Source organism: Aotus nancymaae, unplaced genomic scaffold, assembly GCF_030222135.1.
Source record: "Aotus nancymaae isolate 86718 unplaced genomic scaffold, 86718_ANA_hifiasm-v0.15.2.pri h1tg000011l, whole genome shotgun sequence".
Classification (NCBI taxonomy): Eukaryota; Metazoa; Chordata; class Mammalia; order Primates; family Aotidae; genus Aotus; species Aotus nancymaae.
This window is the reverse complement of record NW_026988422.1, coordinates 43,302,517-43,324,658: the sequence shown is the minus strand read 5'-3', so window position 1 is coordinate 43,324,658 and position 22,142 is coordinate 43,302,517. Positions and strand designations below refer to the sequence as shown.

Sequence of the window (22,142 nt, the reverse complement as noted above, 5' to 3'; positions counted from 1 at the left end):
CAGGCAGGGGAGTCCTTTTGGATTCTGGTTGTTTTTAATTTAGTGCAAATGCCTAAGTCTAGATAAATTTTATCCGAGGGCGATGAACAAATATGGAGATGCTTTCAGAACTGTTCTATATAATCTTCAAAACTGTTGGGGGATAGTTGATGTTAGGAAAATCGAGACACCTACTCATCCAGATTTTCAAAAGGTCAAATCCTGTAAGATGATATCATGTCCTAGAAAAATTCAAGAGCTCATTTTAAACAGATGGTGGAAGAACATTAGAAAAGAAGTTATTGCTGGGAGTCAGAAAAGTAGTTCAGTAATTGTAAGACAGGCCAAATTATCCTCATTAGTAATTTGTTACATCTGGGGAATGCCATACCTATATTGTACCATGACTAGCATGGTTGGAAGTCTTCCAGCACAGCCTTTTGAAGAGAATAGAGAAATGCTGGCTCTTTATTGAACTGTGAGGTGGAGTCACAGCTGGCTGAACCAACACAATACCCTAAGTGTCTATTTGGTAGGATATCTCTTTTAGAGTAACACAGTGTTTAATCCTTACATTTTTTTTCTATAAAACATTTTTTATGATGACTTGGAAAAAGATACAAAAGAACATAGTTCGATGTAATTATTTCAGTGAAGCTAATGAGATCTCATGCCACACAGATGAACACAGAATATTAACTTCATAACTGTTATAACCTGTTGTGCAGATGACATCTGGAGTATTTGTCCTGGTCTGAGCAATACATTATAAAACTGGTTTAGAAAAATTTGCAGCAGAGATTAGTGTGGCTAGATCTGCCTGGAAAATAACCTGTGAAAAGTTAAGAAAAAATATATGTTTAACTTGGGAAAAAAGAAAAATTTTGGAAGCAGGGCCTGTGATACAGTTTTAATATTTGTCCCTGCCCAAATCTCATGTTGAATTGTAATCCCCAATGCTGGAAGCAGGGCCTGGTGGGAGGTGTTTGGGGGCAGATTCCTCATGGTTTGGTGCTGTCTTCACCTTAGTGCATGAGATCTGATGATTTAAAAGTGCATGCCACCTCCCCTGGCCCTTGCTCCTATTCTTGCCATGTGATGTGCCTGCTCCCCCTTTGCCTTCCATCATGATTGGAAACTTCCCGAGGCCTCCCCAGAAGCAAATGGTGCTATGCTTCCAGTTGACAGCTTGCAAAGCTGCAAGCCAATAAATCTCATTTCTTTTTTTTTTTTTTTTTTTTTTGAGACAGAGTTTCGCTCTCGTTACCCAGGCTGGAGTGCAATGGCTCGATCTCGGCTCACTGCAACCTCCGCCTCCTGGGTTCAGGCAATTCTCCTGCCTCAGCCTCCTGAGTAGCTGGGATTACAGGCATGCGCCACCATGCCCAGCTAATTGTTTGTATTTTTAGTAGAGACGGGGTTTCACCATGTTGACCAGGATGGTCTTGATCTCTTGACCTCGTGATCCACCCGCCTCAGCCTCCCAAAGTGCTGGGATTACAGGTGTGAGCCACCGCATCCTGCCCAAATCTCATTTTTTATAAATTATCCAGTCTTGCGTATTTCTTTACAGCAATGCAAGAATGGCCTGATATAGCCTGATACTGTCTCCAGGTGTTAAAAGAGGACAGGATTGGGCCAGGTACAGTGGATCACACCTATAATCCCAGCACTTAGGGAGACTGAGTGGGCAGATCACCTGAGGTCTGGAGTTCGAGACCAGCCTGACCAACATGGAGAAACCCTGTCTCTACTAAAAATACAAAAATTAGCTAGGCGTAGTGCCGGGTGCCTGTAATCCCAGCTACTCGGGAAGCTAAGCCAGGAGAATCACTTGAACCTGGGAGGCGGAGATTGCAGTGAGTGGAGATGGCCTCTGCACTACAGCCTGGGTGACAAGATGGAAACTCCGTCTCAAAAAAAGAAAAGGATTTTATTTTTAATTTACAGATGAATGATGAGTTGATGTCAGATAGAGACAGAGTTTTACTCTATAAAAATTAACTGTCTAATGAATAGGTTGAACAGGGAGGGTGTACGTTCCCATTCTCTAGGGATATTCAAGTAGATGCTCTGGAAGGATTCTATAGGGCTGGGTTAGATGCTCTCAGAGAGATACTCTGATGTTCTGTGGTTTGTAAACATGTGTGGCACATTTTAAAAGCATATTCTAATTATATTTTAAGCCATACATATATAATCTTGGCAAGAACATTGTTTCTTCTCAAGTCATTCACATGCTAATAGGCACTCTCTGAAACAGAGTCCTGTGCCAGTTGGAGCCTGTGTGATGTGGCATATACTGGGACAAGAGAATGTTCCAGAGCTCTTATATTAGGTGAATACCAACTCTATTGAGATTTGTCATTCTAGAAGCCATCAGGAAACCATGTTGCTGACTCCTGAGGATTATACCTCTTTTTTAAATGCTCTCAAACTGCTGTTTAACAACATCCTAAAGACTTTCTAGGGCATGAGAGATATCATGTTCTGAAATTCACCATTTTGAAAATCAGTATCTTCACTGTTTTCACATGTCTACTGTAAATAAGGGGAGTAATTTAATTCCTATGATATGTACGTGTGTGCATATGTACATATATGTATATTTCTATATGTGTACATATGTATCTATGTGTATATATTTTTATATATGACAATAATTACCTGTTTAATTTAAGAACAAATAGTGATGATTTAATTGTAAAAAGACTGATGTCAGAGGTTATGGAAAAAAAGCCAGCTTCAAAATATGAAATAGAGAAAGAACGGAGAAATGCATGCCAAGCTCTAAATAATTTATTGTAATTTACTTGACTCTTGGTTTCCTAAAATGGAAATAAAGAGATAATATTGACCTTAACTCTTACTGAGACTATGATAAATCATAGAAACGCGTAATAAAATGTTTTTTAATTTCTTTCTTTTTTTTTTTTTTTTTTTTTTTGAGACAGAGTTGAGACTTTATCATCCAGCCTGGAGTGCAGTACCGTGATCTCGGCTCACTGCAGCCTCCACCTCCCAGATTCAAAGGATCCTCCTGCCTTCACCTCTTGAGTATCTACAGGCCACCATGCCTGGCTAATTTTCATATTTTTACTGGAGATGGGGTTTCACCATTTTGGCCAGGCTGGTCTTGAACCCCTGGCCTCAAGTGATCTGCCCGCCCTGGCCTCCCAAAGTGCTGGGATTATAGGTGTGAGTCACTGCGCCTGGCCTAAAAGGAATTTCTAACATGAGATTTTTTTACTAGCAGAGTTCAAAAAAGTAAATTATTAGAGATCATACAATGTCTTGCTATGGGAGTTGACTGGTTTTTGTTTTCGTTTTTTGCTTTTGGTAAGCTTTCAAGTGCACAGTCTACATAGAGTTTATAAGAAGTAAATCTTGCTTTCAAATTAGTATTTCAATAAAATTAAACACATGAAAGAGTAAGATATTGCTTTATCATATTTTCCCCTCTTTATTTTCTTCTCCTTCAATGAATTTATTGTTGATATTTTAACAAATTACCACAAACTTAGTGATTTAAGACAACACACATTTATTCTTCTCTTACAACTTTGGAGGTCAGAAATCAGAAATGAATCTCATAGGGCTAAAATCAAGGTGTCAGCAGGGCTGATTCTTTCTGAAGTCTTCAGAGGGAATATTCCTTGCCTTTCCCAGCTTCCAGCGGCTACCAATATTCTTTGGCTATGGCCATTATCATTCCAGTCTCTGCTTTCCTTAACAAATTGTCTTCTCCTCTCTCTGTTCAGAGATTATATCAGGCCCAACTGCATAGCACAGGCTAATTGCTCATCTCAAGATCGTTAACTTAGTCACATCTGCAAAGTTCCTTTTACCATGCAAGGTAACATATTCACATGTTCTGAGGATTAAACCATGGACCTCTTTGGAGGACTACCACTCAGCCTACCACAGTACAGAACACGTGTTTTTAAAATAACATATCCTAAATCACTTTTTGAAATGAGGTAGGTACATGCCATGATCCAACTAACCAATCATCTCTCACTGATATTATTTCTTTCTTGCATTTTCTGCCTTATCACTTAAATACCTACCTAGTGCAGAGGAGACATGAACTTAAAAGAAAAAAACAGTAGGTTCATTTCCGGCACTGGATACTTTGTTGATTCATGATATTAAGTAAGTGCTTTTTACTGGATTAGAAGGAGGGAAATTGAGCTTCCCCTAGAACCTGACATTTGTCTGAAGGGCATACTGCCATCTCTAGAGTGATGTGTGAATCAGTCTGAACAGGGTGAAACAAGTGACATTCAAGTCATAGCAGAACACAGGATTTGGAGAGATCATCTTTTTTATGATTAAAAAAATTTATTGATTTTTTTTATTCTGAGAAAGATTTTGACTCCCCTGCAGTTGTAAGAAATAATGAAGAGATCCCATGTACTTTTAACCCGGTTTTCCCAATAGCAATGTCTTGCAAAACTATGGTACACTATTACATCCGAATATTTACATATATACAGACAAAATACAGGTCATTTCATCACCAACACAATCCTTCATGCCCTTTAAAGCCATTTCCACTTCCCTTCCACATTCTTAACCCCTGGCAAACATGAATCTTTTGTCTATTTCTATAATTTTGTCATTTAAAGAATGTTGCATAAACGGAATAATACAGTATGCAACATTTTGGTGTGAGCTTTATTCACATGGTATAATCCTCTGGAGATTCGCCCAGGTTCAATGTGTTAATAATTGGCTTCTTTGTATTGTGCTGAGTAGTATTCTATCGTATAGATGTACCACAGTTTAACCTATTCATCTGTTGAAAGACATCTAGGTTGTTTCCATTTGGGGGTTATTACAAATAGAGCTCATATGAATACTAGTGTACAGGTTTTTGTGTAAACAGAAGTTATCATTTCTCTGGAATGCCCAGGAGTGCAGTTGTTTGGTTGCATAGTAGTTATATGTTTAGTTTTTTGTGCATTTTTGTTTTTGTTTTTGTTTTTTTGAGATGGAGTCTCGCTCTATTACCCAGGCTGGAGTGCAGTGGTGCAATCTTGGCCCACTGCAACCTCTGCCTCCTGATTCAAAAGACTCTCTTGCCTCAGCTTTCTGAGTAGCTGGGATTACAGGTATGTGCCACCACACCTGGCCAATTTTTGTATTTTTAGTAGAGATGGGGTTTCCCCATGTTGGCCAGGCTGTTCTCAATCTCCTGACCTCAGGTGATCTGCCCACCTCGGCCTCCCAAAGTGCTGGGATTACAAGCATGAGCCACTGTGTTCAGCTCATGTTTAGTTTTTTTAAGAAACTGCCAAACTGTTTTCCAGAGTGGCTATACCACTTTACATTCCCACCAGTACTGCATGAGTGATTTGGTTTCTCCCTATCTTTGCCATTATTTGTATCATCACCCTTTTTTATTTAAGCGATTTTCATAGGTGTGCAGTGATATCTCATTGTGGTTTTCATTTGAATTTCCCTAATGGCTAATGATGGTGAACATCTTTGTGTGTGCTCATTTGCCTATGTAAACTGCTCTCTCCAGAGCACCTTTGGTGTCACTATGAGGTGGACATGACAGCCAAGAGGGTTTGGCTCAAGGCCTGCAATCTCTGCTTCCACCAAAGCTGCTCCATTTATACCCATTTTATACATTGGGCTTCTGAGCAATTTCATTTAAACAGAGTGTTCTTTGTTTTGTTTGGTTTTTTTTTTCAGGGTTTTTTTTAAAGGTATGACGTCAATGTACTTTGTCTAGTTTGTAGGAAATGACTTGGCTTTCCACAATCCTAGATTAAAACTATGTTCAAAAATAGAAATAAATACATTCAAATATATTTAATATAAAATATGTTCAAAAGCCAACTACATAAGCCCATAATCTTTCCTTCCTTTATTTCTTTACAGTGAATAATTGCAAGCTGCCTTTAATTTACAAAATGAAAATTGTATCTCTTACCAATTTTAAGATGGCTGAAACATCTCTCATTAATAGTTTGTGATAGCTTCCTTTCATGCAGGACCAGCACTTTGATCATCCTTCTACATGTCAGGCAGGGGGCGCTGCAGTGTGGAAGAATAAAAAGTAAAGACACAACTTGATTATACCTTAGTTATGAAAGTAATATAGTTGTGACATGTAACAATGATGATGAACACGTGCAAAATGCTTGCATACAGCCTGGTTTTATGAGTCTGTAGATTTGGTATTAGAATGTAAACCATTTCCACGGAACATGAGTCACCCTGCAGTCCTGTATTCCTTTGAAGGTGACTTCCCATACACAGTATTTTAGCTCCCTCCCACCCCCATGCCCATCCTCAGCCCCTCTTGCTTTTTTTCCTTAAGGAGAGATATTTTTTGAGCAAGGCTAAAAAACTTGTCATGCTTTTTAAAAAGCTATCCCTACTACATTTTTCTTAGTCATTTTCACAGCCCATTAGTGGGAGTGTCAGAGTCTCAGTGCTCTCAGAGGGGGACACAGTAGGACATTGTAGAGCTTGACTGTTACCAGTAACTCATTCTGTCTCAGTGAAGCCATCTGAGGTGACAGTCCACTGTGGGACCAAGGCCAGTGGGAGCTGTATCCTCCCAGAGAACCAAAAGACAGTGGTCACTCCATCCCAGCTCCCAGGGAGTAGCCTGACCTTCCCAGCTGCTTCAGGGGTCAACCAGGTCTCCTGGCTGCCCATCCACGTGTGTGCAAGTGACTCTCTGGAGGAACACAAACTGGCCACAGTGGAACATTTTTCTCCTGTGTTATCATTGATCTTGATTCTTCAGCTGGGAAATATGTGAAAAGTCAAGGATAGGTCTAGTGAACAGAAAATTTAAAAACATGCCTATGCCTTCATTCTGTCCATGTGCCTTCCCCAAGCATTGCTCTCCCCATAGCTATATTTGAGGGCTTCGTACATGGTAGTCAGAAGCTCTTTGGAGAAGTTCCCTGCTATTGGACTGTACATGGTTTTCCTTTTCTCTGTGTGTGGTAGAAGAAATCAGTGGGGGGTAATCTCTTTTGGAATCATTTGTTTTATGTTCCCATTGGACCTTGGGTTCAAAAGTATAAATAAATGTTTAGAAGTAGTGTTTGCCTTAAGGTAGGACCGAGTCCTGCTGGCTGACTGCACCCTGGGGAAGAGCTTGGATTGCCTGACCTCACGCTTCATTGGATTTCCCTCTCTAGGCACAGCCAGGACCACAGAAAAACTGGAAGGGAGAAGCAGGGTGCCGGCCAATTCCATCTTTCCCATGAAAAAGTTAATGACATTCCCACTAAATGCACTTTAACACCAGTCAGAGGATCTCAGGGCTGGCAAAGAATTCGCTCTGTTTCCCAAAGAGAGTCAAAGGCCCTAGTACCTAAAAAAATGCAAGACTTGAGCCCATCCCCAAATAATTGTAGAATCAAGTCAATGATAGTATCCATCTGGACCTGGCCTTTCTAAAATAGATGTGGCTGAGGGTTTAGCAGAAGATTAGTGTTGTTCTAAAGCAGTACACTATCAATTTGCGCCCTGGTTTTAATAATCTACAGGTACCAATAGCCAGAGAATTATGTGAGACACTTTAAAAAGAATGATTGAAAACTGGGATTGGGCTTTTGCGTATCTCATTTAATCTTCATAACCATGATCAGAAGGTAGTATTATAAGCCCTGGTTTACATATGCAGGGTTGAGGATGGCATGGCTAAATACCTTTCCCAAGGTCACACAGACAGCAAGATGAAGTGCTGGAAATTGAACATAGAGTCTGGCTTAGAGCTCTCACTCCTAACCACTCAGGAATAGCCCCAAGAAGCCCAACATGAAGTGGAGTGGGGACTCAAGGGAGTGACCCTGACAGACTGGATGTGGGCATGTGGGCTGAGACAGAATCCTCCTAGGAGTTAAAGCTTGTGTTTGATCTTGAAGGGTGGAAAGGAATTAGAAAGAGGAAGAAAGTTTGGAAGTGAGAAATAGGAAGATAAACCCAGAAAAGGCAATGGGATGTACGAATATACAAAGGCCATCAAGAACATAACAAGGCTGAAGAAATCTAGGCAGTGTGGTATGATAGGATGATTGAATTTGGATTTTACTGAAGAAAGGGGATGGGGACAGGAGAGAGGCTAGAATTAAGGCTGGACAGTTTTCTAAGTCATACCAAAGAGAAAGGAATTTTGAAGATTAAGAGAAGCCAGTAAAGGATTTCAGGCAGAGGGCAGGGTGACAAGATTTGTATTTAAGAAAGATTATTCTGCTTGTATAGGGGTTCACTGTCAGGAAATTAGAGCCCAGGGTATAGCAACAGAGTAAAATGTGAGACAGCAGAACCAGTTAGTAGACAATGTTTTAATTTGGTAGGAAATGACGAGGGCAGGGACTAAGAGAGTAGCAATGGGACTAAAGTGAAGGGAACTGATTTGAGAGATATTAAGGGAAATGAAAGGACTCTAATGATTGATTCAATGTGAGTGCAAACAGCCAGAGGTGTACTGATGAAATAGCATTTATATATTTCACATAGAGCAGGGCGGAAGAAGAGGACAGGGGGAAAGAGAAAGGTAATGAGACCAATTTAGAACATATTGAGTCTGAAGTAACCATAGGGCATGCAAATAAGTATTCCAACAGAGGATTGGTTAAAAAACCTGGGTTCAAGAGAGAAACTTGGGTTAGGCAAATAGGTTGTTAAATTCTCCAGTGGTTTTATTCATTCATTTGTTTTTGAGACAGAGTCTCGCTCTGTCACCCAGGCTGGAGTGCAATGGCTCGATCTCAGCTCAATGCAACATCCACCTCCCAGGTTCAAGAGATTCTCCTGCCTCAGCTTCCTGAGTAGCTGGGATTACACGCCTGGCTAATTTTTGTATTTTTAGTAGAGACAGGCTTTCACCATGTTGGCCAGGCTGGTCTTGAACTCCTGACTTCAAATGATCCACCCGCGTTGGCCTCCCAAAGTGCTGGGATTAATTAGGCATGAACCACTGTGCTCGGCCCCTTCCAGTGATATTTGAGGCTATGGAGTTCTCCTCATTTTTATCTTTTCCTCCAAATGTACTCTCCATACTTGCTTTCTGATGCTGGAGCTAGGACTCTGCAAACCACATTTCTATTTGACCAGTTGGCTTTTTCTTAGGCCCTGCCAATAGAGGGAAGCTGCAGGGCTCGAGGGAGGACAGGGGTGTGAATCATCCCGCAGCCTCACTGCTTCCATCCAGCAGTTGCACATCATTCCAGTAACAGCTGTTGGGGCCAGTGTGTAGTTTTTCTAACACTTGCAAAACCAGCTTCCTCTTACCCCTGCTTAGAGACACTAGCAGTGACCAACTACATCCCCTCTTCCAAGGTCTGGGTCCCACCCTAGGCAGTCTGTTTTCTGCATTCTAGTTTTAATAATTACAGCCTCTTCCTTTGTCCTTTCAGCCCTAGAGGTGGAGTTGCTTCCTGCAGGGGCTACTTCTGCCATATCTCAGAGTTTTCTTCTCACTCTTTGGGTTACTTGGTTAACAACGTTATACCTAACTAACAAATCTACATATGAATTTTTCTCAGTTAACATAACTGGTATGGTTCCATCTCCTGACTGTTACAGAATACATTTGGGGATACCAAAGAAAAGTATAGAGAGTAATCTCATTTTGTTTCATTATTTGTTCTTCTATCTGATATCCTTTCTTCTGCTTGATCGATTCAGCTGTTGAAACTTGTGTATGCCTTCCGAAGTTCTCGTGCTGTGTTTTTCATCTCCATCAAGTCATTTATATTCTTCTCTAAGCTGGTTATTACAGTTAGCATTTCATCTAACCTTTTTTTCAAGGTTCTTAGTTTCTCTGCATTGGCCTAGAACATGGTCTTTTAACTGAGAGCAGTTTGTTATTATCCACCTTCTGAAGCGTGCTTCTGTCAATTCATCAGATTCATTCTCTGTCTTTTTTTATTCCCTTGATGGTGAGGAGTTGTGATACCTGGGAGGAGAAGAGGTGTTCTGTTCTTTGATAGTTTCACCCTTTTTGTGCTGTTTTTTTCCCATCTTCATGGATTTATCTCCCTTTAATCTTTGAAGTTTATGATTTCAGGAGGAGTCTCTGAGTGAACTCTTTCTTCTATTGAGGTTGGAGCTGTATCCTTTTTGGCCTGTAGAGGGTGTTGCTGGGCTCTCTCGGGTTCAGTCCAGGTGGTCCTCCCCTGGAGTTTGTTTGCAGGTGGGATTGGCCCCGCCTTCCCGATGACGTCTCTCCCAGAGCTCGATCTTCCTGGTTGGGCTCAAGCTAGTGTGTTTGCTGCCTAATTCTCTAGCGAGGGCTTCAGTTTGAGTTCTGTGGAGGTGGGGCCTGCCAGGCCTTAAGGTCTTTTTCCCTGCTTTCAACTTTGCCTCCCTCTGTGGGACAGTCCGTCCCACTGGCGTTTGTTCAAACTCCCACCCAGGTCCCGGCAACAACTTGCCATGCCCTGCGGTAGCTGCTGCTCAGATTTGCATCGACTACCTATGGCGTCCCACCGTCTGGCAGGGCTCTCTTGGACTGTGGGTTGCAGGAGGGATGAGGTAAGCACAAGTTCTGAAATGGAGCACCGAGTTCAATGCCCTATCAGTCCCACAGAAACGAACCCGGCACCTCTTTTGGAATCGTGAAGTCCTCTGGCCCTGAGTCTCATTTGCTGGGAGCTGCATTCTGGTGCTGGCTTCTCTAGGCCATCTTGGCGCCGCTCCCTCTAATTTTAAGTTTCAAAAAAATTGTTTCCCTCTAAAGAGAAATGTACCTAGTCATTAAAAAATGACCATCATGTGTCAGGGGTTTCCACAGAGGAAAGGGTAAATACCAGGAGGATGCCACGACCCAAATCTTCAGTAAAATCACATTAATTTGCTGCGCGGCCAGCTGGAGTGAATAGGAGTTTGGATTTGGGGTGGAGGTCAAAGTATGCAATTAGAAACTAAAATTCTTGGGACAGTGGCTGTCAAACCTCAGTGTGTAAAAGGATCACCTGGGGAATGGGTTAAAATGCAGATTTCTTGTCCCCACTTCTAGAAATTTTTATTTATGAAATTGGGCTTAGTAGTCTTTTTAATAAGCACCTGGGTGCCACCGACTCAGCTGCAGGTTGTGGTCTGAAGGTAGTACTTCCTGAGGGAAGCACAGCAGGAGAGAGATCCCTGAGAGAGAACCAGGGGAGACCAAGGGAAACACAGGGTTCTAGGAAGCTGGGGTGAGGGGCAAAGACAGAGGTGTCGAATTTCAAAATCTTTCTTTGCTCTATACCTTTATTAGGACTGAACAGTACTGTCTGAAAGCCTTTTGTAGGCTAACTTTGAAGATGTGGCTATTAATTTGAACATAAATTTCAATGGAAATTATGCTTTGAGTTTTAAACAACTATCTTGTAAACTTTTGAAATGCAATGTGTTCTTATCTGCTATGGCCACTGTGCCATGAGACTCCCGACTGGAACATGGTCAACCACTCCAGTCCTGATGTAACTGACTGTATTTGGAAATTCTTCAATTTTCAGATGACATTAGCTCATGTATTAAAATAGAGAAACCTGGTTTTGAAAAGAGAGGACAGGTGCCTGCTGTTAAATAGTGAATTACATTGCATCTCAAGCCAAAAGTTCACATATCAGATTTGAGCCTCTGCTTCTTTTCATAAAGACTTTTGGAATCTTACCTTTTGAAAGAGGGATGGTATGAGAAATAGGGGATTTATCTGTTCTGGTCAGCCTCTGTAGGTTAGTTTTGAATTTGGAATGGTCTCTTTCAATTTTATAAATTTCAAATTCAAACCTGAAGAATAAGTTATTGAACAAACTTCTTTGACAGGTATGGAATAGAAAATAATAAAAATTGCTAACATTAAATGTGTACACAAATATGCCGTTGTACATTTACAACTTGGTGACAATTATATGTTATTTAAAGGAAAGTTCAGATGTGATTTGGAACCAGATTTGAAAAAGTCATCAATAGAATGTGAGTTGAGATTGGGCACAAGTTGTTGGACGATTAAAGGGACTCCTTAGGTGTCATTTTAGTTAATTTTCAAAGTAAATTAGTATAAAAAAACAAAATTAAAGGATCTAAGAGTTGGGCTGGATGATGACAATTTGAGCTACCAAAGACTGAGGGTGCTTGAACTAGATTAGTGACATTTTGAGTTTTTATTTAATAATGAAACCCTTGGTTAGAACAGATCCCTTTTGCTTAGGCAGAAATGGGGGCCCAGTGCCTTGCTTATCTGGCTCATCAGCCCTATGAAGACAGCAGATTAGTCATTTGTATCAGTTAGAACCTTCACTTGCAAACAACAGAATCTTGACTTTGGACAGTTTTCAAAATTGCTAGGAAAGCTGAAGAATTAAGCTTCAGAAAGGAAACCAGAATTAGGGAAACTCCTGGGTTCTGTCTGAGACACAGGAACTAAAAGGGCAGTCTCTTCAGGGATTGTCATCAGGACCAGACTTGGCGTTCCTCAGTGCTGATTGCCTTGTTTGGGTCACATGTCTATCCCTTGGTTTGGGGGTGTGGGATGTTTTGATTGATCAGGCAGGGGATGGTTAGCAGAAAAGGGGGGAAGTGGGCGTTAGGAGAATAAAAACACAAGTGTCTACTGTAATGCCTTTGAAGTCCCCTCCAAGCCCAGGATTCTGTGGCTGTTCTATAGTTCTACTGTTCCATCATTAAAGAATTCCCATTTGAGAACTAAATAATGTCTTGGCTCCAGAGAACTAGCTGCAGGCTCTACTCTCATTTCAGGGTTTAAACTTGGAAAATAGCATCAACACAAAATACAAAAAAAAAAAAAAATTAAGGAGATAATGGCAGTTTTTTTTGTAGTTCTTTTTTATTGAGTAGTTGTTAAAAGCCTAGAGTTTCAGTCAGATCACAATTAAATTATGTATGACTTCAATTAAATATCTTAATTTTCCTGAGCCTGTTTCCTCATCTGTAAAATATGAGCAAAAATACTTCATTGAGGGTTTTTTGGGTTGTTGTATAGGAAATGTTTGTTTCAGTGCCTAGCCTTAATAAGTGGTAGTTATTACTATTTTTCTGTAAGGGAATTCCTTCTCAAATGTTAATCATGGAAATCTATATGGTCATATTTTAATGAGTTCATTTTCATTAATTCACTGAAGCTTGGAGGCATGGGAACAGAAAGATAATCTTGGATACTCAACAACCAAGCCCAGGAGACTAAGAAAATGAATGGTGAAAATTCACTGAATCTACGTATTTGTGCTCTGTGAACCCAAAGGCATATCACAGGGATGTGTCCAGGTATGTAATTGGTATATATATTCAACAGCAACTGGGGCGACATTATAGAAGGTGCATTACAAAGACTCACTCTGAAGATTTATCCTGGCTTTTTCTGAAAAGGTTCCCTTCCTGGTGAATTCCATATAATGACATGGAATATTATATTTCTGTAGAATTTTGATTATATCCTGTCTATCCTCTGTCCTTTGGCAAACTGGAGTGGTTGCTATGACTCCCTTATACATCATTGTGATGACTAAAGTAAAAATGAGTTTCAGGCCAAAAATGTGTACTGGGAATTATGAAACCACATGCTTCTGGAAGCAACTCACTAAAGAAGGATTTTAAAACAAAGAGTGACTGAAATCTGGGGAGAGAATTTCCTTCACTCAGTTTATCACAAGCACTTTATTAGGAATGGGAATTGGGTAAAAGAGCTGTTTCTAATGCAGATTTACAAATTATCCTGGTGTTACCAGAATTATATCTGAGAGGGGGAGATTCCTGCTCCTTTGTCGATAGAACGTACTTCCTTCCTGTGGAAGTTTGAGTTGGAAAGTTTATCCTTCCCTACCAGAAACAAATGCCAGTGTTCAGAAATTAAGTCAATCCTTCAGAAGTCTTCCATCTTATTATTTCTTTTTTTTTTTTTTTTTTTTGAGACGGAGTTTCGCTCTTGTTACCCAGGCTGGAGTGCAATGGCGCGATCTCGGCTCACCGCAACCTCCGCCTCCTGGGTTCAGGCAATTCTCCTGCCTCAGCCTCCTGAGTAGCTGGGATTACAGGCACGAGCCACCATGCCCAGCTAATTTTTTGTATTTTTAGTAGAGACGGGGTTTCACCATGTTGACCAGGATGGTCTCTATCTGTTGACCTCGTGATCCACCTGCCTCGGCCTCCCAAAGTGCTGGGATTACAGGCTTGAGCCACCGTGCCCGGCCGGCTCCATCTTATTATTTCTTAAACCAATGAAGCAAAAACATTTATTGACCACCTACCTACCTTTTTATTCATCACCATGCTGCCTGCCTGAGTTCTCGGAAGAGAAGTGTTATTCCAACACTTATGCATTGTATATTCTAGATGGGGGAGACAAGATGTAAACATACAAAATATTAAGGCCAAGTAGAAATCCATTTGAAATGAAAACTCATTCCTGTGGCTCCCAGGCCTGTTACAGCAGGATAGCTGGCAAAACCCTCTTGCTCAGCTGGAGGAGATTTCAATCAGCAAGCTTATCTGTACCTAACAGAACAGGGTCCAAATTTGTCACTAGACCACATTTGAAGGAACAGGCAATTTGTTCAAGTCATTTTGGATGCAGGAAATCCTGTGTTTACTACCCAGGAAATACTACATAAAAATTTGGATTTTTTTTCCCCTTGTAATGCTCTTTTGAATTGAAATTTGGCAACAGAGCTACTGCTGATAAGAACATGGCTCAGAAAATGACAACACAGTGATAGCAGATCATACACAGTAGACCTTGCTTTTTTGTTTTCACTCTGGTTCTCAAAGATAGTTGATAGACTTGATAACTTTGAGGAGTCTAGACACTCCCAAGTTCATTCTAAGCCCATGTCTCTAGCACTAATGCTTCAGGGAGGCATTGCCATCTCCCTGAAAATGTCTCAAGTACATAAATGTCTTGGAGTGACTGGCAAGATGGCTGAATAGGAACAGCTCCAGTCTGCAGCTCCCAGTGAGATCAGTGCAGAAGGCAGGTGATTTCTGCATTTCCAGGTACCAGGCTCATCTCATTGGGACTGGTTAGACAGTGGGTGCAGCCAATGGAGGGTGAGCAGAAGCAGAGTTGGGCATTGCCTCACCTGGGAAGCACAAGGGGTTGGGGAACTCCCTCCCCTAGCTGTGAGAAGCTGTGAGGGACTGTGCCCTTCAGCACAGATACTATGCTTTTCCCACAGTCTTAGCAACCTGCAGATGAGGAGATTCCCTTGGGTGCCTACACCACCAGGACCCTGGATTTTAAGCACAAAACTGGGCAGCTGTTTGGGCAGACACCGAGCTAGCTGCAGGAGGTTTTTTTCTTTTTCATTTGTATAATCATGTAGTCCTCAATAAACGAGGTTTTTTTCATACCCCAGTGGTGACTGGAATGCCAGTGAGACAGAACCATTCACTCCCCTAGAAAGGGGGCTGAAGCCAGGGAGCCAGGTGTTCTAGCTCGGCACATCCCACCCCCATGGAGCACATCAAGCTGAGATCTACTGGATTGAAATTCTTTTTTTTTTTTTTAATATAGTCCTGGATAAAGGAATTTATTACATTTATATACTGTAAGTTCAAGAATGATTTACTCACAATTTAGTAATGACTTTGTGGAAAGTACAGTGAAATGTGTGTGAGCGATTTTAGTTACATATTGTTTGTTGGATTCTAAACAAATGGATGTTTTGCTATATGCCCATTTGGGGTTAGCAATGTACTTTTCTGGTTAAACATCACATAAGGATTATACATTTATCTTCTCGCCAAAACAGGCTTCTCTAGTATATGTAAATACGACAGGTCACCTTTTTCTCTTAAGCTAAATATGATAGTTCTGGCTTTGCTCATTTGCTTTCTAGCAGCCTCCCCGTGTTAGCCTTGCCACATGGTCAGTCTTCTGTTTGGTAGGTTTTATAAATCCTAAAAGTTCTAGTTCAGAAACAGCTCTAATAAACCGAGCATGGATAATTTCATTCATTTCTTCTGAGGTTGCAGAATTTGCATCCATTTTTTCAGCAGCTGTCACAACTGTTGCAAAAGCCTCTGACCAGTCCACAAGGTTGATTAGCCTGCTACATTCTAGGTGCAGTTTATGTGCTATGCAGATGTCTGGGGCAAAATTTGGAATGCAGCCTTCTTCACTTTTCAGTGCTTCATTCTTTAGATAATAGTAAGGATTGTTGGGTGCAGTATGGAGAGCAATTCACAGAGCAGCATTTAAATGCTCACAAAGGGCATGGGCAGTGCTGAAGTACACTACCTCATGGAGATGCTGTGTCTCAGGAGGCAGAAGGTATTCTCTCACTAGACAGACAATGAAGTTCACATCATTTTCTCTGAATACTTCAAATTTGGTTGGCTTTGTACTTCTTCTTAACTCCTTCATCTCCAATAAGGACTTCTGAAGATGATAGAGGTCTGTCTTCTGAAGCCCCTTTGGCTGTGACCCAAAAGCATCATCTTCCTCTTTGATTTAATTGAGGTTCTGAAACTGGGCCAGGAACTCCTCTGTTCTCTTAGCTGTGCTGCCAAGGTGTTTTTCACAAGACTTAAAAACCTTGAAACATTTCTCAAGTATGGTCATCAATTCATCCTTTGCCAACATCCTCAGCAGTTGCAAGACTGATGCATACTCCTCTGAATCCCATATGTTCTTTTCTAAACATGTGCAGTACAACTCTCTGATCTGTCAGTCCAGTGGATACTTGGGAAGAGAAGAGGTAAACTTATGAAGACATCTCAAAACCAGGAAGTAATTCATATGATAAACATGCAGGTTTTCTAGTAATAATTGTGTTTTCTCCTTCAAACATTTCTCCTTGGTCAAGAGTACCACTTGCTTTTCTGAAGCTTGCTTTTCCACGTACCTCCTAAGAGATGGAAGACACTGAATATTTTCACATTGATTATTTGACAAAAAATTTATTCTTCTTTTGGCTTCTGGAAGATTACAGCACAGTACACTTAAGGGCTGGGAATAGAAATGCTCTAATAGAGAAAGCTGAAATTCTTTTATAAAGTTTTGAATTGAGAAATCATGATACAAAAAGATATTGGTCAGAACCCGTAATACTTTTTCATTTATTTTAAAGGAAAACTGAGTTGTAAGAAGTAGCTTATTGAGTACTGTAGTCAGGTGCTCCCTGCAAGGCAAAGATTGGAACAGTTCTATGCACAACAGAGATGATACTGCATGAGGAAGCAATTGATAGATGGTAATAGGAGATGTAGCGATTCCAGAAATGAGTATTAGTGGAAATTCATGCAGATATTGACTATTGGCACAGAGATCTTTCTCTTTTTGGAGTTTGGCTTAAAAAGAAAGCAGGCCTTAGACACTGATGAGGTGGCCATGGTCTCAACTGGCTCTGAGGATTCCAGATCTGATTGAAATTCTTGATGACAGCACAGAAGTCTGAAGTCAACCTGGGATGATCAAGTGTGGCTGGTGGAGGGACCTCTGTTATTACTGAGGCATGAGGAGGTGGTATTCCCTTCATAGTGTAAACAAAGCCCCCAGAAAGTTCACACTGCAGCTTGGCAAAGCTGCTGTAGCCAGACTACCTTTCTAGATTCCCCCTTTCTGGGCAAGCATCTCTGAAAGAAAGGCAGCAGCTCCAGTCAGGGGATTATAGACAAAATTCCCATCTCCCTGGACAGAGCACCTGGGGGAAGGGGTGGCTGTGGGCACAGCTTCAGCAGACTTATATGTTCCTGCCTGACAGTTCTGAAGAGAGCAGTGGATCTCCAAGCACAGCGCTCGAGCTCTGCAAAAGGACAGACTGCCCCCTCAAGTGGGTCCCTGACCCCTATGCCTCCTGGCTGAGAGACACCTCATACAGGAGAGCTCCAGCTGGCATCTGGTGGGTGCCCCTCTGGGATAAAGCTTCCAGAGGAAGGAACAGGCATCAATCTTTGCTGTTCTGTAGCCTCTGCTGGTAATACCCAGGCAAACAGGGTCTAGAGTGGACCTCCAGCAAACTCTAGCAGACCTGCAGGAGAGAAGACTATTAGAAGGAAAACTTACAAACAGAAAACCATAGCATCAACATCAGCAAAAAGGACATCCACACAAAAACCCCATTTGAAGGTCACCAACATCAAAGACCAAAGGTAGATAAGATAAATCCATGAATGTGAGAAAAAACCAAAGGTAGATAAGATAAATCCATGAATGTGAGAAAAATGTGTGCAAAAAGGCTGAAAAATTCAAAAACCAGAACACCTCTTCTCCTCCAAAGGTTCACAACTCCTCATCAGCAAGGAAACAAAACTGGACAGAGAATGAGTTTGACGAATTGACAGAAGTAGGCTTCAGAAGGTGGGCAATAACAAAATTTTCCAAGCTAAAGGAGCATGTTCTAACCCAATGCAAGAAAGCTAAGAACATTGAAAAAAGGTTAGAGGAATTGCTAACCAGAATAACCAGTTTAGAGAAGAACATAAATGATCTGATGGAGCTGAAAAACACAGCTTAAGAACTTCATGAAGCATACACAAGTGTCAATAGCTGAATCAATCAAGTGGAAGAAAGGATATCAGAGACTGAAGATCAACTTCAATGAAATGAAGTGTGAAGACAAGTTTAGAGAAAAAGAACGAAAATAAACAAAGCCTCCAAGAAATATAGGACCGAATGAAGAGACCAAACCTATGGTTGATTGGTATACCTGAAAGTGACAGGGAGAATGGAACCAAATTGGAAAACACTATTCAGGATATCATCAAGGAGAACTTCTTCAACCTAGAAAAACAGGCCAACATTCAAATTCAGGAAATACAGCGAACACCAAAAGGTACTCATAGAGAACAACCGCAAGACATGTAATCCTCAGATTCACCAAGGTCGAAATGAAGGAAAAAAATGTTAAGGGCAGCCAGAAAGGAAAGTCAGTTTACCTACAAAGGGAAGCCTATCAGACTAACAGTGGATCTTTCTGCAGAAACTCTACAAGCCAGAAGAGAGTGGGGGCCATTATTCAACATTCTTAAAATAATTTTCAACCCAGAATTTCATATCCAGCCAAACTAAGTTTTATAAGCAAAAGAGAAATAAAATGCTTTATAAGTAAGCAAATGCTGAGAGATGTTGTTGCCACCATGCCTGCCTTATGAAAACTCCTGAAGGAAGCACTAAATATGGAAAGGAAAAACCAGTAACAGCCACTGCAAAAACACACTAAATTGTAAAGTCCATTGACGCTATGAAGAAACCGCATCAACTAACAGGCAAAATAACCAGCTAGCATCATAATGACAGGATCAAATTCACACATAACAGTATTAACCTTAAATGTAAACAGGCTAAATGCCCTAATTAAGACACAGACTGGCAAATTGGATAAAGAGTTAAGACCCATAGGTGTGCTGTATTCAGGAGACCCATCTCACATGCAAAGACACACACTCAAAGGGATGGAGGAATATTTACCAAGCAAATGGAAAGCAAAAAGAAGCAGGAGTTTTAATCCTAGTCTTTGATAAAACAGACTTTAAACCAACAAAGATCAAAAAAGGCAAAGAAAGGCATTACATAATGATAAAGGTATCAATGCAACAAGAAGAGCTAACTATCCTAAATATATGTGCATCTAATACAGGAGCACCCAGATTCATAATGCAAGTTCTTAATGACCTACAAAGAGACTTAGACTCCCACACAATAATAGTGGGAGACTTTAATACCCCACTGCCAATATTAGACAGATCAATGAGACAGAAAATTAACAAGGATATTCAGGACTTGAACTCACCTCTAGATCAAGCAGAACTATTAGACAGCTACAGAACTCTTCACCCCAAATCAACAGAATATACATTCTTCTCAGCACCACATCACACTTATTCTAAAATTGACCACATAGTTCAAAGTAAAACAACAAGGTGGCAGCCTACAGGTAAAGAAGACAGTCCTTACTAGAAACCACCCTGATACCTTGATCTTGAACTGCTAGCCTCCAGAACTGTGAGAAAGTAAATTTCTGTTGTTTAAGCCACCTAGTTTATGGTATTTTGTTATGGCAGATAGTAGACTAATTCAGAAGATTTTTAAAAATAGTACTTTTATTTGATAGAAGCCTGGTTGGAGGATGTAGCTTAAAATGAGAACAACTAAGCCTGCTAACTATGCCCTAGAAAAAAGCAGCCCACCCAGTGCAAGGGGTCATGGTCTCACAGCAGATGGCAGAGCCCCCTCTGGGCATCTTGTTCTCAAGAGAAAAAAGGTCAGAATAAGCTTAGAATAATCTATTATTATTCTGAAATTTACCAATCCCTAGGGCAGAGTGAGTAAATGGGTAGGGAGAGGCCAGAAGAAAACTCAGTCCTCATTGGAACCAGGAGAAGGGAAGAATTCTCTCTCTAAAAATGCATCTGCTTTCTGAGCTCTTATGTGTTTGTAATAGAGGACAGAGTCAAAAGGGGTTGACACTTCCTCATGGGCTCCAACTTCATTTCTTCTTCCAAGGGAAAGGAAACTGAGGGGAGGGCTGGCAGGGTGTTTAAAATCTCTTTAGGGCATAACAGTTTAGAGAACTTATTTATAAAGGGTTAGGTACTGAGGAGTAATACTCATTCAAGTGGTTATTAGGGCATAAATATGAAGACATAAGGGCCCCTTAGAGTATGTTTATTTCTTTCAGTCACTATTCATATTTCTATTGTCAGCTAAGTCTCATCCTTCTCTTCTCTCCCCTCCTCGTGTCACTCATTCTTTCCATCCATCCCTCTCTCCTACTCCTCATCCCTCTCCTTTGGAGCCTGTTTCCTATAAATGTCTTATAGTAATAAAAGAGTCAAGAGGTAATTTGGAGACTTTGCTTTGCCATCCCTAAATCCTTGTTAATTCCTATAAGCCACCCCAAATATTACATGATTTAAGTACAGTTAGGGTGCTTGCTCTTCATTTGTTCAGGTATCCATCCATTCATTCCACACACGTGTGCTGAGGGACTACACGTGCTGGGTACTTTTTCCAAATACTAAATATTCCTATAAACAAAATAGGTTTAAAAAAACTGCCTTTGTGATTCTTATACTTTAGTATGGGATGGGGGGACAGATAATACACAAAGCATACAAATTAGATGTGTGTGTTAGAAAGCAAGTCCTATGGCACAATAGAGCTGCATAAGTGAGATTGGGATTGCGGGGTCAGGGGAACTTTAAGTAGGGTGGTCAGAGCAGGGTAGGCCTCACTGAGACAGGGTCTTTTGAATAAAGACCTGGCAAGAGAGTCCCATGGATAATGAGGGGAAGAGCATTCTAGTCTGAGGGATATGCAGTGCCAAGGCTCTGAGGTACACACATTCAAGAGAAAGCAAGGAAGACTAGGCACAGTGGCTCATACCTGTAATTCCAGCACTTTGGGAGGCCAAGATGGGTGGATCACTTGAGGTCAGGAGTTCAAGACTAGCCTGGCCAACATGGTGAAACCCTGTCTCTACTAAAATTACAAAAATTAGCTGGATGTGCTGGGAGGCACCAGTAATCCCAACTACTGTGCCAGAGAGAGAGAGAGAGAGAGAGAGAGAGAGACAGACAGACAGACACAAACAAACAAACAAACTACCTGGCTGGCATCAGGGAGCAGAAATTACTCAGGGATGACTTGAGAAAGGCATGGAGCAGGAGGTAGTCACATAGGATCTTGTTCATAGTAAAGCCTTTGGCTTTACAAGTTAAGTAAATTCTGAAGTAAATGGGGACGATTGATGAAATGGGAACTTTTGGTTGCTATATCAACACATCACAAAGATAAATCCTCTAAGCCCAGTAAATTTCTGTCTCTCTACCCCCCTTTCTCTTTTGCAACTTGATTACCACCTCTAAGCGTTATTAAATAGATGTGATTAAGCCATCTCTGCTTGGGTTTGAGTCAGAGTCCATGAGATGCTAGAATGGTAGTAACCATTTGTGCTGGGAGTTTTTGGTAAAGTAAACAATACAGTCTGGTTACTAATTTTTTTTTAAAGTTTACATTTGCTACTAAAAAATTTCCTCCAAATATCTAGGTCTTGGTCTCTTTTAACTAATTTTACCTGTAACAGAGATTTTTTTTTTTTTTTAATTGCATTTTAGGTTTTGGGGTACATGTGAAAAACATGCAAGGTTGTTGCATAGGTGCATACGTGGCAGTGTGATTTGCTGCCTTCCTCCCCTTCACCCATATCTGGCATTTCTCCCCATGCTATCCCTCCCCA

General features: G+C 40.9%; 2 protein-coding genes across 4 annotated transcripts in view; one reads left to right on the top strand and one right to left on the bottom strand.

Moving 5' to 3' along the window:
• Positions 1–22,142, top strand: part of GPR135 (G protein-coupled receptor 135) — a 96,239-nt gene that overhangs the window by 31,138 nt on the left and 42,959 nt on the right. Inside the window, exon 3 of one of the 3 annotated variants that reach the window (XM_064374888.1) lies at positions 13,089–13,230. The exons of 1 other annotated variant lie outside the window; for it this stretch is intronic. The gene's annotated coding sequence lies outside the window, so the exon portion shown is untranslated. Of the gene's footprint in view, positions 1–2,933; positions 3,658–13,088; positions 13,231–22,142 lie in introns of those variants that run through there. One more of the 3 variants, XM_064374892.1, reaches the window with a different exon arrangement.
• Positions 15,608–22,142, bottom strand: part of LOC105724071 (origin recognition complex subunit 3-like) — a 28,399-nt gene continuing 21,864 nt past the window's right edge. Inside the window, 3 exon segments of the mRNA XM_064374524.1 lie at positions 15,608–17,253; positions 17,782–17,933; positions 18,612–18,685. Coding sequence (XP_064230594.1) covers positions 16,415–17,253; positions 17,782–17,933; positions 18,612–18,685 — 1,065 coding nt within the window. The 3' untranslated portion in view covers positions 15,608–16,414.